This window comes from Nomascus leucogenys, chromosome 23, assembly GCF_006542625.1.
Source record: "Nomascus leucogenys isolate Asia chromosome 23, Asia_NLE_v1, whole genome shotgun sequence".
In the NCBI taxonomy this organism is placed as follows: Eukaryota; Metazoa; Chordata; class Mammalia; order Primates; family Hylobatidae; genus Nomascus; species Nomascus leucogenys.
The window spans coordinates 25453122-25469267 of NC_044403.1; the positions used below are offsets into that span (position 1 = coordinate 25453122).

Below are 16146 nucleotides of genomic sequence, written 5' to 3' on the forward strand. Positions count from 1 at the left end.
TACCCACTGAACACCACCAACCTGAGTACTTCTGAGAAAATCATTCTCAGAATCTCTTTCCCACCCACTTGGGACCTGGATGCTATCAAGACAAGCTGGCCTTATCCTTCCCCATCTGGGACCACTGACCACTGAACCCATGGCCTGGGGCATCAGCTGGCTCTGAAGTGGGACTGGAAAGTGACAATGTCCTACCTGCTGCTGTATAAACTCTGCTGCCCACTGTTCTGCCTGAGCTCGGCCCGACCCTGCACCGGACTCCAGGGACACCTGCCCTTCGCCAATCTGCCGCACGAATTTCAGGAACTGGGGCACAGAGACACACATAGGCCACTTGGGAAAGGACTTCCAGGTGTGCACTCTCAACCATGCCCAAGAGGACCCTGTACTCACCCCTCCCCTGACCATCTCTAGCTGCAGACAAGATATGCTAAAGACCCTAAAAGAAGTAGAGAGCAAAACGAAAGGGATTTCTGGCTCTAAAGACTCGAAAAGGCATCAGAAAAAAGAGTTACTAGGCAAGGAGATGAGGGAATGAACACTAGAAGGAAGAGGCAGGATCTTAAGTCTCTGTTCTATAGACAGGAAGAGACCTAGGATCTCTTCTCCTTCTCTTTAAACTAAACTGGGGTAAGAAAAACAAGATTCTTGCCTTCCAAAACCAGCTCTGCTGGGCAAAGCAGCAGAGGGATGTGGCTCACCTCAGAATTAGCCAATTTGGGGTCATCCACTTTGGCCACAAAATCACTGGCCATGTGCTGCAGATCTTCCTCAGGATGATATTCATCATACCTGGAACGGGTAAGAACTAATTTTACACATTAGTTTGCCATCACCCTTCCCATGCTACTCCCCACTCCTAGCCCATGACAATGACCGTTCCTGTGGGGGAACTCCATTCTCCTGTTGAGAACCTACAAACTCCAATTTGCATTATAGAGGGACATTTGAGCAGGAGTGTGAAAGTACTAGCTACATCCTTTTAGCTCTCCCTTTCCCAAACATATCTTTGCATACAGATGGGATAGTAGCAGGCTCAAAATTAAGAAGGGAACAAGGTAAAATTATGAACTTTAAGATGAAGTTATGACCTTCATATAGGATAGTTAGGATTCTTGAAAAATATATATATATTTACATATATACATATATTTTAAAACAGTCTGAAAATTCCCTTCCTCCCAAATATAGCTGATATGTATGTATATATATACGTGTGTATACGTATGTAAATACATGTGTATGTGTGTATACATGTATCTATGTCTATGTATGTGTATGCATGTGTATGCATGTATCTACATGTGTACATATGTATACATGTATGTGTATACGTGTGTGCACGTGTATGTATACGTGTATATATGTATGTGTGTATGTACATCTGTGTATGTGTGTGTATGTGTGTGTGTGTGCACACACATGCATGCACTTTTGTTTTTTTAAAGACAAGGTCTTACTGTGTTCCTCGGGCTAGACTTGACCTCCTGGGCCCAAGCAATCCTCCCACCTCAGCTTCCTGAGTACAGGCACACAACCACTGTGTCCTTGACTATATTTGAACCATAAATTCACAAGAGTAATAATCCAAGGGGAAATCTTAAAGAATAAAGTAAGTTGGTTTGAGAACGTGGATGGAGGAGGTTAGAGGAGGCTGGGAAAACTGTCTATATACTCCTTTCATGGGATTCGGAAAGAGGCATCTGAACTCACCAGCGATCGGTGGCTGTTCCTTCAGGTTCTCCCAGCCACAATTTCTCCTCTGATTGCTCCAAATATTCCTCAGCCCAGCGGGCGGGGGACACAGACAAGGGGTCTGCAAGGAGCAGAGAGATGGGGGAATCACACGGGTCCATTCAGTGTGGGATCAAGGAAAGGGAAAGAAATGCCCATATTCAACTGACCCTCTTAGCCACACCAAAGCAGACAAAACTCTGTTGACTCCCTCAGACACCCCTGGTCAAAAGAATATACTACTAAATTTTCAACATCCCCAATATCCCACCCATTCTCAAGGAGCCTGGGGCAGAAATTTACCAAGAGTTGGGAACGGGAGATCAAATAAGGAAGCTCAGGAAAGGATTAAGAACCAAACTCTTTTTCTTGAAGTACGAGATATTTCAATAAGAAATAGGAAGCACAAGGGCTTTCACTTTCCTCAGAAGTACAGCAGGGAGACAGTAAGGAGTGAAGGGAGCACAGAAGGGCTCCTGTTCCTTAACCAAGCCACTGGTCTGTTCTCCTTCTACCCAGAGTTCACACAATCCCAGCCAAAGGAGCCTTATTTCATTGTAATTTGCCTACCAAGAGAATCAGAGAAGTGGAATGCTAGGCTAGAATTAAAGATATATAGGTCTGCTCTTCCCTACGGATGTTTGGTGGGTTTTTTCATTTTTTAATTGAAATGTAATATACAAATATGAAACCATATAATGTCTACCAAACTTAAGTGTACAGCTAAATTAACTTCCACATATGATACACTCACATCACCACCACCCAGATCAAGATACAGAACGTTTACAGTTCCCTCACAGGCTCCCTCAATCTCCCTGCCCCCAGAAGTAAACACTATTCTGACTTTTCTCACTTTTGATTATCTCTGAGTAGCTATGTTTTTTCAGTCTAATTCTAGAAACTGTCTCAGAAGCTCTAGTGACAAAGGGGACTGCTGCAACATCAGAATAAACCTATCAAGGCAACAAACTCAATGAGGGTGTTGAACTGTTTTTCATCCTCCAGGACTTTGCCCTTTACTATCCTGTGGCCAGAAAAAAAAAACAAGGAGACTGACTGCGGGCACTAAAGAACAAGGAAACAAAGAGAAGGCACAAGCCTGCAGCATTCTTTCCTTCTGCCCTGTGCCCAGAACTAATCTTACTAGTTAGTCTGCCACCACCTTCCCCTGCTATTCCCCACTCCTGGCCCATGACAAGGACAGTTCCCAAGGGGGAAGTCCACTCTCTTGTTGAGAACCTACTAACTCCAATTTGTATTAAAGAGGGACATTTGGGCAGGGGTGTGAAAATAGTAGCTGATACTAGCAGTCTTTGTCCCCAGTTTCAAGATCTGACCGCCGTTGCTTTTACTACCCCTTTGGTATTAAAGTACAAAAACTTCTACTCCATTTTAACTGAGACTTTGCCTGAATAATGTCAACAAAGTAGTCTCAAAACCTGAGCATGAAATGTCAAAATGTGAAAAACAAAGGATCAAGACTCTCAGAATACACCTAATTATAAATAATAAGTAATTACTACTTATTACATTATATATAACATACAATGTAATAAGAAATACATTATATATAACATATAATGTAATAAGAAATACATTATATATAACATATAATGTAATAAGAAATACATTATATACAATGTATAATGTATTATATATATAATATATAATGTATAATGTAATAAGAAATATGGTTGGCAATTGTTTTTTGACCATAGATCCATCTGTTAATTTCAAGGACTCTCAAAAATTAAATGCAGATTCTGCTCACTAGCTCTCACAGGAAGCATTTCTCTTCCATTTGCCCCAATTAGACTGTTGCCTCAAATGTGGAGACAGAAAGGAGATGCTTACTACTCAAAGAGACTTTAACATCTCCTAGTTCCTTAGTTCCATTCTTAGTTGAAATTCTTAGTTCCATTCTGTTGAAAAATAACTACTACCTCCTCAACTCTCCAATCACTTCTAACTCTCAACTAGAGTATTTTGCAAAAGCATATTCTGGCCATAAGTGCTCCTCAAATTCATAGAAAACACTTCAAATTTTTATGAAATGGTCCTCTCAAGGACAAAAAAAAAAAAAAAAAACAGAAAAAATACAAAGAACCTTTGAATTTTTTTCTTTTTTTTTGAGACGGAGTCTCGCTCTGTCTCCCAGGCTGGAGGGCAGTGGCGCAATCTCGGCTCACTGCAAGCTCCGCCTCCCGGGTTCACGCCATTCTCCTGCCTCAGCCTCCCGAGCAGCTGGGACTACAGGCGCCCGCCACTACGCCCGGCTAATTTTTTGTATTTTTAGTAGAGACGGGGTTTCACCGTGGTCTCGATCTCCTGACCTCGTGATCCGCCCACCTCGGCCTCCCAAAGTGCTAGGATTACAGGCGTGAGCCACCGCGCCCGGCCGCACCTTTGAATTTTTACAACAGACATGAGGACTTAACAATAGATATGAGGCAGTTTAAGAAAAAAAATCCCAGAGCTGAGAAAAACTATCCTCAAATACCTATAATTTGGTATTTGGCCAGATTAGCCACAAGACCCAGAATTTCTTGGCATTGGGAACCTACTCCAACAAAAGAGTCAAATAACCAAAAGAATCAAAAGAGTAACACACTGCCTTCACAATCTTTGAGAAATTCCTACAGAAAATCAGATCCATGTGGATACATCTGAGATCAAGGCAACTAAGGTCTACAGAGGGGATGCACTGCCTGAGGTCATATAGATTAGTAGAGTGAGAATAACCTAGACACCAAATATCCCACTCAAAATGTGCACCTCATATAATTTCTCGTTGTTTACTCATTCCTTCTAGGCACATCTTCCCCAAGCTCAAAAGTCAAAAACTCAGAACTTGCTACGCTTACTCATGAAAGTTTCTGTGTCTGCTAAATAGCAGCACTGTGGAGAAGAATACAGGTTGTAGGGTCAGTCTACCCACATTTAAATCCTAACTCCATCACTTATTCACTGTGCATCTTCAGACTAGTTAACTCAACCTTCTTAAGTTTCCATGTCCTTATCTTTAAAGCAGAGATAACAGTAGGGGCTGCTGTGAAAACCAACGCATACAGTAACAAATGTTAGCTATTATCATTAGTCTGCTCATGGCAAACCTGTAACAAAAGCAGAAAACATCACAATGAGACTGTTATTCCAAAGCCTCTCCTCCACCATCCAGAAAAGATCTGTTGCCAATTATCTTCTGCTACTACTATCCATGGCTTTTCCCATGAAAGTGCAGGTTTATCTCTCACGATTATCATATGAACCTCACATACCATGTCAACCGAAGCTGTCTAAATTTAAGAACCCTGAAGATGTGTTTTATCTCTAGATCTGAGCAAACACAAGATGGAGAATTATTTGACCCAGAAGATTTAAGATGGGGGGATTCCATTACAAAATAAGGTAAGCTAAAAAAAATGAACTTCATGTGGTGAGAGAATAGTTCTGTATCTTGATCATGACGATGCTTACACAAATCTACACATTTAATAAAATTGCATAAAAGACACACACACAAATAAGGGCATGTAATACTGGTGAAACCTAATAAACTCTGTGGATTGAAACAAGGGCAATTTCTTGATTTCTGATCTCTGCATAACTGTTATGTAAAATGTTACCACTGGAGGAGATTGGGTGAAGGGTACACAGAACCTTCCTATACATTTTTTTTTCAACTTCCAGTGAAACTAAGTACTTCCAAATAAAAAATTTAAATTTAAATAATTGAGCTGCAAAGTTCTTTTTAAACTTGATTTTGACTCTTAACAGTGGAGATTTTAAAATAAGAACTTGAAGAGTATACCCTTCTTTCATCTCAAAATCTACTTATCTATAAAGCCATAGCTAACCTATACAATTGTATCAGCCACAAATGCTATAATTAAAAATGAAGGATAATAAAAAAAAAGTCAGTTACGACAAAATGAACCCCTTTCCTTTAGCTTTTTCTCCCAGATCTCAATTCATTCATTCAATACCAGAGGCCTACTACATGCAAAGCAATATACTGCTGCAATAAGACATTTTTATGAAGGCAGACTTCAAACAGCTCAACTCCCATTCTAAGGTTTGCATGTCTCTGCCTCTGTGAAACAGGCACGATTCCAAAAGAATCTACAAAATACTAGAAGAGCTCTACTAAGAGCATTTAACTGGTGAGACAGATCCAACATGTTTTTCTAAAGTTGTTTTTCATTTCAAGTTAAGGAAGATTTCACTGGCTGCATGCAATTCAGGTAATTATAGCAAAAATTTCATCCATCTCAACGCTCATAGTAGCAATGATTTTTTTGAGTTATCAAAAATGACAAATGCCCACATTACAACAGAAGCCTCTCTGTGATAAGAGATAGCACTTAAGTCTAAGGTTTATGTGAAAAACTGAGTTTCTGTCTAGGAGAAGGTCTTTGCTATGGTTCAGATTTTAACTTGCGGCAATTTCACAAAGAATCTCAACTTGAGGGCGCGTGTGGTGGCTCACGCTTGTAATCCTAGCACTTTGGGAGGCTGTGGTGGATTACTTAAGGTTAGGAGTTCAAAACCAGCCTGGCCAACATGGTGAAACCCTGTCTCTACTAAAAATACCAAAATTAGCCAGCCATGGTGGCACACGCCTGTAGTCCTAGCTACTCAGGAGGCTGAAATGGGAGAATCCCTTGAACCCAAGAGGCAGAGGTTGCAGTGAGTAGAGATCGCACCGTTGCACTCCACCCTGGATGAGAGCAAGACCCTGTCTCAAAAAAAAAAAAAAAAAAGAATCTCAAAAGCCACACAGACCTGAGTTTGAATATCATCTCTATTATTCAATGATTTCGCACAAAGTATTTAACTTTTCCAAATCTCAGTCTCCTCATCTACATAATGGGGGGGGCATATCCACCTTCTAAGTGTTACTGTGAATTCTAACGAGCTTAAGAAGATAAAGCGCTTAGCACTCTTAACAAAGCCAAGAGCACCTACTGTTCTACCTTAACTCCAGCTTACGGGTGGGAAAGAGACACGTGATAAAAGAGACCCACAGATCTTATTAAAGGTGAGTTTTAGTTTTTAGATTTGGGGTTTTTCTTTTGTGTGCGGAGAAGCCCATCCTAAACATGGGCCTCCTTCACACACATTTCTCCCTGATCAGATAGGGTTCGGGTAAGAATCAATCCTAAAGGATGCAAGGAGCAATGGATGCTCTCAAGGAAAATTAGACTGAGACCCTGAAATCTGTAGCAAAGCAAGAAAGAACGCAAATTAAAATGGTGGGGGTAGAAACCAATTCAGTCCCTTTAATCATCTCAGAAAAATTCAGGAACCATGATGATGTGACTCCCCAAGATCCCAGAACTTGGTAACTTTCTCTACCTGTATCTCTTGTTAGTCTTGATTTCTTAAACTGGAAAAAGGCTAACTTTTGAGAGCAATCAGGAAGAGGAAAGCTGAAGAGACTGCCCTTCCCACCATATACCTGATTAGATAGGCTTAGGGCAAGAAGAATCTATCATAAAAGACGCAGGGAGCAATGGATGCTTTCAAAGAGGAAAAATTAGGCTGAGACCTTGAAGTCTGTAGCAAAGCAAGAAAGAGCATAAATTGCAGGCCTGGCAGTATAGCATCACAGTTAAGGCCACAGGGTCAGGAATCATTCAAATCCAGGGTCAAATCCCAACTCTACCACTGACAAAGCTGTGTAACCGTGGGCACGCTTCACCTCTAAGCCTCAATTTTCTTATCTTTAAACTAGGTCTAAAAACAGTAACTACCTCTAGGGTTCTCATGGAGAGTAAGTAGATAATGCATTCAAAGCATGTAACACAAGGCCTAGAACGTAACTATCGTTATTAATTTTTATTATCTTCATCATGATATGGTCTTTACCTTCTAAAGCCATATACCTCAGGCACTTGAACTTCACAATAACACTCTGAAGGCCCCAATTCTGTTCCAAATAACTTAATGCCAGAATCCCAGGTGCTGTAGTGAATACTCTCTTCCTCGGCAACACTGCCATCCATCCAATCTGTAGATCCTCTCCACCAAACCACAGTGATAAAGTAACAAAAAGGCCAACCAAACTCTTCGTTCTCTCTATCCAAAATCTCTTATCCAGTACAAACTCAGTCCTCTGTTTAATATACATTTCATTCTATTATCACCTAAGGGAAATTGAGTTCAGTACCCTACCCCTCTAGAAATGAGTCATGAGACCAGAAAAATCGTAATCACACTATACCGTGAATGGGGGAAGGGTATAGCATTCTGCCCCATAGAAGCCAATATAGATTTTCCCATAACAAGCTTCACCTGTAACTTCAGAGCTGAATTCTTGGGACCAGTCAGTCTCATTATAATCCTGAATTACATCCACAGCATCTCCAGCTGCAAGAAACTCCTGGGCCCAGTTCTCAGACAAGGCCAAGTCTGCCACACCTGGGGCTTAAAAGAGAGAGAGAGAGAAAACTAAGAAAGAATACATACATACCATTCCATCGTGCCTAAAGAACCCTGAGTCCACGTGAAAACACTCTGTTACTTTTGTCTCCTTCTGCATCTCAGTTCCCCAATGCCAGCAGCACCCAATGGAACCCCCTTCCTTGGCCCTGGCTACATGGAAAACGATCTCCCCTCCCACTAGATTCTGGGCTCACCTCTCTGGGGAGCCTGGCGGAAGTTTGACTGCTCAATCTGCTGCATCTCAGCCAGGAGGTCATCCATCTTGAAAGTCTGAGGGGCACGGGACACAAGGGGTGCATTCTGGTCCTGCAGGAATTCAGCCACCAACTGCCAGAAGAGAAATGATGAAATGAACCCATAGGGTTGGGAGACCCCAGCAACATACAGGACCCACTGGAGGGGGATCCCAATGTCAGATACAAGGAAACACAGAAACTGGAGACACATAAAGAGAAATTGTCTTTCCATAGATTTAGAAGCACAAAAAAATACATTTAAAAACAAGCAGGCATTCTCATTCGGTCAGGAAAGCCCAAAAATTGAAATACAGGTGAACTAAGTTTAAAGGTAAAAACACAATGGGCAAGAGAAAAATGGGACAGAAAAGAGACTGGTCTATTTACCTCATCTTCAGAAGCTACTCCCAAAGGCTTGGAGGCCTAAGAGAGAAAGACAGAGAGGCAAAATGGTGCAGTTCCTCTAAAATTAGGGGTTGATGAAGACCACAGGCATCCGAGCCTCGGTTTCTTCCTCTATAAAATGGTTACATTTATTTAAAGGTGCACAGGGTTTTCTAGTGTTTAGTAAACGCTCAGTAAGTGGTAACTACTATGATTTGCAACACAATAGAGAAAGCAGTTATACCAAGATGTGCAAACAGCCCCTCCACCTCAGACCACCACCTGGGCTTTCCACCTCAAGAACACTCACTGCATCAGAGGCTGGGGCTCCGGGGGGCCAGGGGCCAGGCCTCAATCCCTCCTGCCGAAGGGCCTTGTCCTGGGTGAAGTGCCCGGCTAGCTTCATGAGCGGGTTGGCACCCCCGCATTCGGCCTCCACCAGCTCCCGCATTGCCATGGTGACCGCCAGCTCTCTGATGGACACAGGAGGTTTGGAACTGAGGTACCCAAGCCAGACCCTTCCCAGACCCACAACTCTGCCCGTATCCGAGGAAGGCACACAGGCGTCTGCCCCACACAGGCCGCCCTCCACCCCAGTGCTTTTGCTGTGACCCCCACCTCTGCCAGGAGTTCGAGGGAGGTCGGCACTCTCTCCTGCCGCCCCCCTCAAAGGCCACCGCTTCCAGCCTGCGCCTCTGCAGAGGCCTCCACGACTACGGTCTCATAGGCTGAGGGGCCAGTAGCTGCCTCCACAAAGGGGCCTGGACCCCGGGGGACCACAGGGACAATTCAACAACCGGGCTGGAAGGGGACACTGCCCGGGCAAAGGAGAGTGGGAAAACAGCTCGACCATACCTAGGCCCCCGCAGCCCCAGCACGCGGTGGGCACGGCAGAGGGGCATTCCCTCCCGCTAAGTCACCGGAGCCCGTCCCCCGGCTCGGCCCGGTCCCTCCCGCGCTCCCCACCGCCCATCTCCCCCGCCCTGCTGCCGCTCCAGCCCCGCCCCTGGGACCCGCGAGGCCACCGCAAGGGTGGGGAAGGCCCAGGGACGCGGCCCCGAGCCCCCTCGGGTCAGGCGCTCACCGCCGAGCGCCGCGCCGCACGACCCGCCGGGGCACCAGGTGCTGGCTTGGGGGAGGGGAGAAGGGGGGGCGGGGAGCCAGGGGGCGGGGCTCAGGCTTAAAGGGGCCGTGACCGCCCCGCAGCGGCCCAGGCCCAGCGGAAGCTGTCTGAAGGGGCGGGGCCTTAAGACTGCGACGCAGCCTGACGGGAAGAGCCGTGAGTCTTAAAGGGGAAGAGCACCTTAGAGAGCAGGTCTTGGAGAGTCGCCTTTAGGAGCGCTCAAAAAGGCCACGGGCCCTAGGATTTGTTTGACGGAAAGCTCAAAGAAGAGTGGAGCTAAGAAGGGCTTCCCAGGCTCTGGGGAGAAGCCGAAGACGCGAGATCCTAGGCTCAATTGATCCTGCCTCTTCCCTTGGGCGCATTGTGACCTAAGGGGATTCACTGCCCTTTCTGAGCCTAAGTTTTCTCTCTAAAATGGGGCTGGCTAATGTTCCCAAGCCCAAGAAAGAGAAAAGCCCTAACACCAGGGGCTGGGGAGTCCAGTCCGAGGCCTTCTTCAGCCTCCTAGGCCTGCCCCCCTTCCAAATAACCCCTAGCGGGGCAGCGTCACTGTCTCCATGGAGACAGGGGCCCGCCCCCGCCTCAATCCCTATCCACCTCTGCATAATGGGGAAAATAGCACTGCATGATGACAAATTCCGGAGACCAAAATAGGGTCCAACGCATCCTGAGACCTCGAGCTGGTAACGTACAGGGAAGGGGTACAATGAGTCAGACTTTCCTTCCACTAAGTCAGCGTAGTGGCCTTATTCCCACCACTCCAGGCTGGGAAAGCACAAACATACAAGAAATGCTTTCAATCACGGAATAAAACTAAGCCTCAGCCCTCCTCATCTGCCAAAGAGTGTGCTCTGCTGTCAAACCTCAAAGTCATTGAGAAACAAACCCTGATAATCTCACCCGGCTTCAAGACCAAGGGAGTCCTAGTGTCATGGAGAAGAGCAAGGAGGGGCCCAGGGCTGCCGGTAAATGACCAAGGGCAATAATGCCAGACGAACAGAAGTACCATCCCAGCCCAGGGTGCACGAGCAGAGGCAGGCAGGCAGCAGGTGGCGCCATGAGCCGGGCTTGTTTCCTGGCTGTTCTGCAGATTTCAAAGGTGGAGGCCTCAGGGGGCCACAGGGAATGTCTGTGTAAACTCATCCCTGGGAAGATAAGAGAAACTGCTCTGACACCTCAGAGGAACAGAATGGCAGGGGACAGACCATAAGACTGTGCAACATTTCTCCTTTTCCTTGCTTTTTCGCCCCCTTTCGGAGGCCCTAGTCCTACGCCCCGTTTTCTTCCGGAGCACACAAATCCCAGCCCTTGGGTGTCCCCTGTTCTCAGGCTGCCATCGTGAGGAAAATGCCTAGTACCTGATAAACTAAACCACACAAGGATGAAGAGATGCCCTCCAGAAGGTGCATACTTTTAAAAAGAGGACCCCTAGAGAGAGCAATGTTTAAAGGAACCCATCTGATACAGTAGAATTTCAGAACCTCTAGGCAACCAGAGTTTCCCAGTACCACTTAAACATCACGACACACATAACCTTCTGCTCTGCTAGGAGTTTATCGACTGATTAGCAGTAACTCACTTTGTGTGCAGATCTTGGAAGAATGCTAACAATAATAACTGATGTTTACTAAAATCCAGGTGTTGTGTAAAACACTTTATGTATCTCAATGCTTTTAGTCTTCTTAATACCCCTATTAAATAGATATTAGTAGACCCACTTTACAGATGAGACTTGTGCAAAATCAGATTGCTAGGAAGTCAAACTTTAATCCAGGCATAACTCCAGGCACCTACTTCCCAGTCTTAGAGAAGACTTACTGATAAACCGTGGAGATCTTTGATCTCCTAGGCCATAGAATCATTCACAGAACTTGGTCCACAGTCCCAGCCAGAGGTGCTGGGAAAGGGCTAATAGAGTGACTTTGGTGTTTAATATTTAATTTACTGAAGCTCTAGATTTGAAACCCTAGATTTTGTTAATCCAGGTTCAACTTTAAATTCTTATTCTATTCATAAAAGTAGTAATTTTTATAAAATAAAAATAGTTTTTACTTATTCTTTGATGTTTGACTAATTCAAGTTCAATAGGTTAAATTCTTCCCATGTTTAGGCGGAGGTTGCAGTGAGCCGGGATGGCGCCACCGCACTCCAGCCTGGGTGATACAGTGAGATACCCTCTCAAAAACAAAACAAAACGAAAAAAATAGACAAATGCTATATTAATGTTTGAGTGGTCAGATTCTACTTTGAAGTCTGAGGTTTGCAGATATGTCTATAGATTTTTGGAGTTTACCACTTTCTTATTCTGTATCATTAATGTAATATTTTAAATTACTATATATGTTACCATTTTTCTGGATTTAGTAAGAAATTTGCATTTTTGGTTTGATGTAACAAGGGTTTTAATGTAATTTATGTTAGATTTTGCATTTTTTTGTTACTGTTATATTTTAACCTGACTGACTGATCTAATTGTATTAGTATTGTGAATAATCATGTGAAATGTTTTGAGACAGTACTATATTTGTGAATATAATTTTATGATTTCACTTAGTAAGAACCTTTCTGTGTGGAAAACTAAGAAAATTGCTTTCTGCTGTATAATCTGGCATTCATTGTAGATTAAAGCTGATTTTTCTGTGAATAAAACGTATTCAATAAAATACTATTCTTTAAAAAAATAAAAAAATAAAAAAATAAATTCTTCCCATGTTTAGACACATATTGCATTGACTGTGTGCCAGGTATTGTTTCAAGCACTTTTCAACTATTGATTTATTTAATCCTCCTAATAGTTATTAATAATAACTATTATACCCCATTTTACAAAAGAGGAAACTGAGGCACAGAGAAGTTGAGTGACTTGCACAAGGTCATACTAATAAATAGCAGAGCTGGGATTTGAACCCAGACCAGGGTCACCAAACTGTAAAGGGCTCATGGTCAATATTTTTGACTTTGTAGTCCATACAGTCTCTGTCACAGTGACCCAACCCCGCTGTTGGAGCACAAAAGCAGACATAGGCCACACCTAAACAAATGAGCATGGCTGTATTCCAGTAATGCTTTTCATGGGGATTGAAATGTGAATTTTATATAATTTTCATATTACAAAATATTATTCTTCTTTTGATGTTTTTCCAACCATTTAAAAATGTCAAATACTTATTTGTTTTGAGACAGAGTCTTCTTCTGTCACCCAGGCCAGCATGCAGTGGTGCAATCTTGGCTCACTACAACCTCTACCTCCTAGGTTCAAGCGATTCTCCTGCCTCAGCCTCCCGAGTAGCTGGGACTACAGGCGCATGCCACCACACCTAGCTAATTTTTGTATTTTTAGTAGAGATGGGGTTTCACCATGTTGGTCAGGCTGGTCTCAAACACCTGACTTCAGGTGATCCACTCACCTTGGCCTCCCAAAGTGCTGGGATTACAGATGTGACCCACTGTGCACAGCCAAAAAATGTCAAATACTTCTTAGCTTGCAGACTATGGAAAAACAGGGACCAGGCCATAGTTTGTGGATCTTTGACCTACACAGTCTTGTTCCAGAGTCCATGCTCTTAAACACTGTGCTGTACTTTTGCTTTTTAGAAATAAAAGACAAATTTCCTAATATTTTTAACTATGTGACATTTAATATTCATATTTTAAATACCTGACAGGGCAAACAACACTACTAGGCAAAACCTTTCTAAACTTTTATTCAACCCTTTAATAAATCAAACTTATAAACATTTATTCAATTTTCTTAATCCTCTTAAAGTCATAAGTCTAAAACTTTTTTTTTTTGGCAGTTGCAAGATTTAATAGAGTGAAAACAGAGCTCCCATACAACGGGAGGGGACCCAAAGGGGGTTGCCACTGCCAGCTCAAATGCCTGCGTTTATATCTCGATCATTGTCCCTCCCCCCGTGCTCTCAGGCAGTAGATGATTGACTATTTCTTTACCTCCTGCTTTTAGCCTAATTAGTATTTTAGTGAGCTCTCTTTAGTACCTGATTGTCAGGTGTGAGCTGAGTTACAAGCCCCGTGTTTAAAGGTGGGTGCGGTCATCTTCCCCCGCTAGGCTTAGATATTCTTAGTTGGCCTAGGAAATCCAGCTAGTCCTGTCTCTCAGTCCCTGCTCTCAACAGGAAAACCCAAGTGCTGTTGGGGAGGTTGGCTGACGACCGCTCTAACTGCTTCCTGCTGACTTGGGGCATAGTAGGTCATGCAGTTGAGATTTCCTCAGCAGGGGTGCCTTTGATGTCATCAACATCAGAGCATGGCCTAGAAGGTCCAGGGGTCTGTAGTAGCTCTTAGTCATGGACTGCATCTGGGGCTCCATTTGAAGAGCCATTTGTAGTTTTTACAGCTTTTGATTCCGGACGAAACAAACTTAACAAGGAGGTTAAAGATACAGGATTGAAATGTATGGCCTGAAGTGCAGAGGGAGGCACATCCAACAGTTAGTAGGGTTTTGGGATGAGGATAAGCCAGTATAGGCTGGATACGTTCCTCGCTGGGGGCCCTGGTGCCTTTGGATAATTTCAGCCCTAAGTATTTAAGCTGCTGTGAGCAGAGCTGAGCCTTTGGTTTGGAAACCTTGTTGCCACAGGTGGCGAGGAAGTTTAAAAGCGCTTGGGTGGCTTGATGACACAAGGTTTCTGAACGGGCTGCTAAAAGTAAATCCTCCACATACCAAAGGACAAGAGTGTCCAAGTATGAGAACTGGCTCAAGTCTTGGGCTAATGCCTGGCCAAATAGATGGGGGCTATCCCTGAACCCTTGAGGTAAAACAGTCCAGGTGAGTTGAGATGTCGAGTTCAAAGGATCTTCAAAGGTAAACAAAAATTGAGAGTCGGGATGTACAGGGATACAGAAAAAGGCATCCTTGAGATCCAGGACTGTGAACCACTCTGCTTCCTCTGGTATTTGTGAAAGCAGAGTGTAAGGGTTAGGTACAGCTGGGTATAGAGGGACAACGGCCTCGTTGATAATCCTGAGATCTTGCACTAACCTCCACTGTCCATTGGGTTTCTGTACTCCTAAAATTGGAGTATTGCAGGGACTATTGCATGGTTTTACTAGGCCTTGGGCTTTTAGGTCCCTAATGATCTTTTGGAGTCCTTGTTGGGCCTTGTTGGGCTGTCCATCAGAGAGCTGGGTGGATCTAAGAGGGTACTGCCTTTGGTAGGGGAAAGAGGCAGAATCCTTTAGTTTAAGTTGAACAGGACAGGCATTCTTCACTTGTCCATTTCTCCTTCTGTGGCCCAGACTTCAGGATTAATTCCTTCCTCAAGTAGGGGACAACAAACGGGTGTTCTTTCTCTTATATTCAATTGTATAATGGCCCCTGCTTTTGCTAGAATGTCTCTCCCTAACAAAGGAGTGGGGCTTTCAGGCATAATTAGAAAGGCATGTGAAAAGAGTAAAGTTCCCCAGTCACAGCTTAGTGGCTGGGAGAAGTATCTAGTGACTGCCTCTCCTAGGACCCCTCAGATAGTGAAAGATCTGGAAGACAGTTGTCCGAGACAGGAGAGTAAGATTGAGAAGGCTGCACCAGTGTCCAGGAGACAGTTAACCTCCTGGCCCTCAATCAATGGTCAAGCATACCCGGGGCTCTGTGAGGGTGATGGCATGGGCTGGTACACAGTTCTGCTGCTGGATCATCTGGTTAGTGGCTTCTGACTCAGAGGACCTTCGTCCCCTGGGGCAGTGGGCCTTCCAGTCATTCCCTTGACATAAGGGGCATGGATGAGGGGGTGGCTTATTTCTATTTGGACAATCTTTTTTAAAGTGCCCTTGTAGACCGCATTGGAAGCAAGCATTCAATTTGCCCAGCCTTTCTCTTTTCCAGAGCCTCCAAAGTCTGTTTGCCTGAGCGCCATGACTAAAGCGGTGGCCTTTTTTAAATCCCGTTTGTCCCATTCCGCCTGCTCCTCCTGATCTCTATTATAAAATACCAAGGTTGCCAAGTCCAATATGGTTTCTAAGTTTTGCTCTGGGCCTAAGGCAGACTTTTGAAGATTTTTTTCTAATGTCTGCAGCTGACTGAGTGATAAACTTATCGTTTAAGATTAGTTGGCCTTCAATAGAGTCAGGTGACAGAGAGGTATGCTTTCTCAATGCCTCCCTTAGTCTCTCCAGAAAGGCAGTAGGATTTTCTTCCTTTCCCTGTGTTATAGCGGACATCATTGAATAATTCATCAGCTTCTTCCTAGTTTTCCTTAGTCC

At 44.1% G+C, this 16146-nt stretch overlaps 1 protein-coding gene across 13 annotated transcripts in view; it reads right to left on the reverse strand.

The window, feature by feature from the left end:
- Window positions 1-16146, reverse strand: part of PEX5 (peroxisomal biogenesis factor 5) — a 47912-nt gene that overhangs the window by 16929 nt on the left and 14837 nt on the right. For 3 of the 13 annotated variants that reach the window (XM_030804694.1, XM_030804693.1, XM_030804692.1), the window contains exons 1-8: window positions 9660-9876; window positions 9115-9277; window positions 8808-8843; window positions 8379-8511; window positions 8035-8166; window positions 1714-1816; window positions 702-792; window positions 196-306 (exon numbers count right to left, since the gene is read on the reverse strand). In XM_030804694.1, coding sequence (XP_030660554.1) covers window positions 196-306; window positions 702-792; window positions 1714-1816; window positions 8035-8166; window positions 8379-8511; window positions 8808-8843; window positions 9115-9277; window positions 9660-9706 — 816 coding nt within the window. In that variant the 5' untranslated portion in view covers window positions 9707-9876. Of the gene's footprint in view, window positions 1-195; window positions 307-701; window positions 793-1713; window positions 1817-8034; window positions 8167-8378; window positions 8512-8807; window positions 8844-9114; window positions 9278-9422; window positions 10050-10827; window positions 10953-16146 lie in introns of those variants that run through there. The other 10 variants (XM_030804698.1, XM_030804699.1, XM_030804701.1 and 7 more) reach the window with 9 other exon arrangements.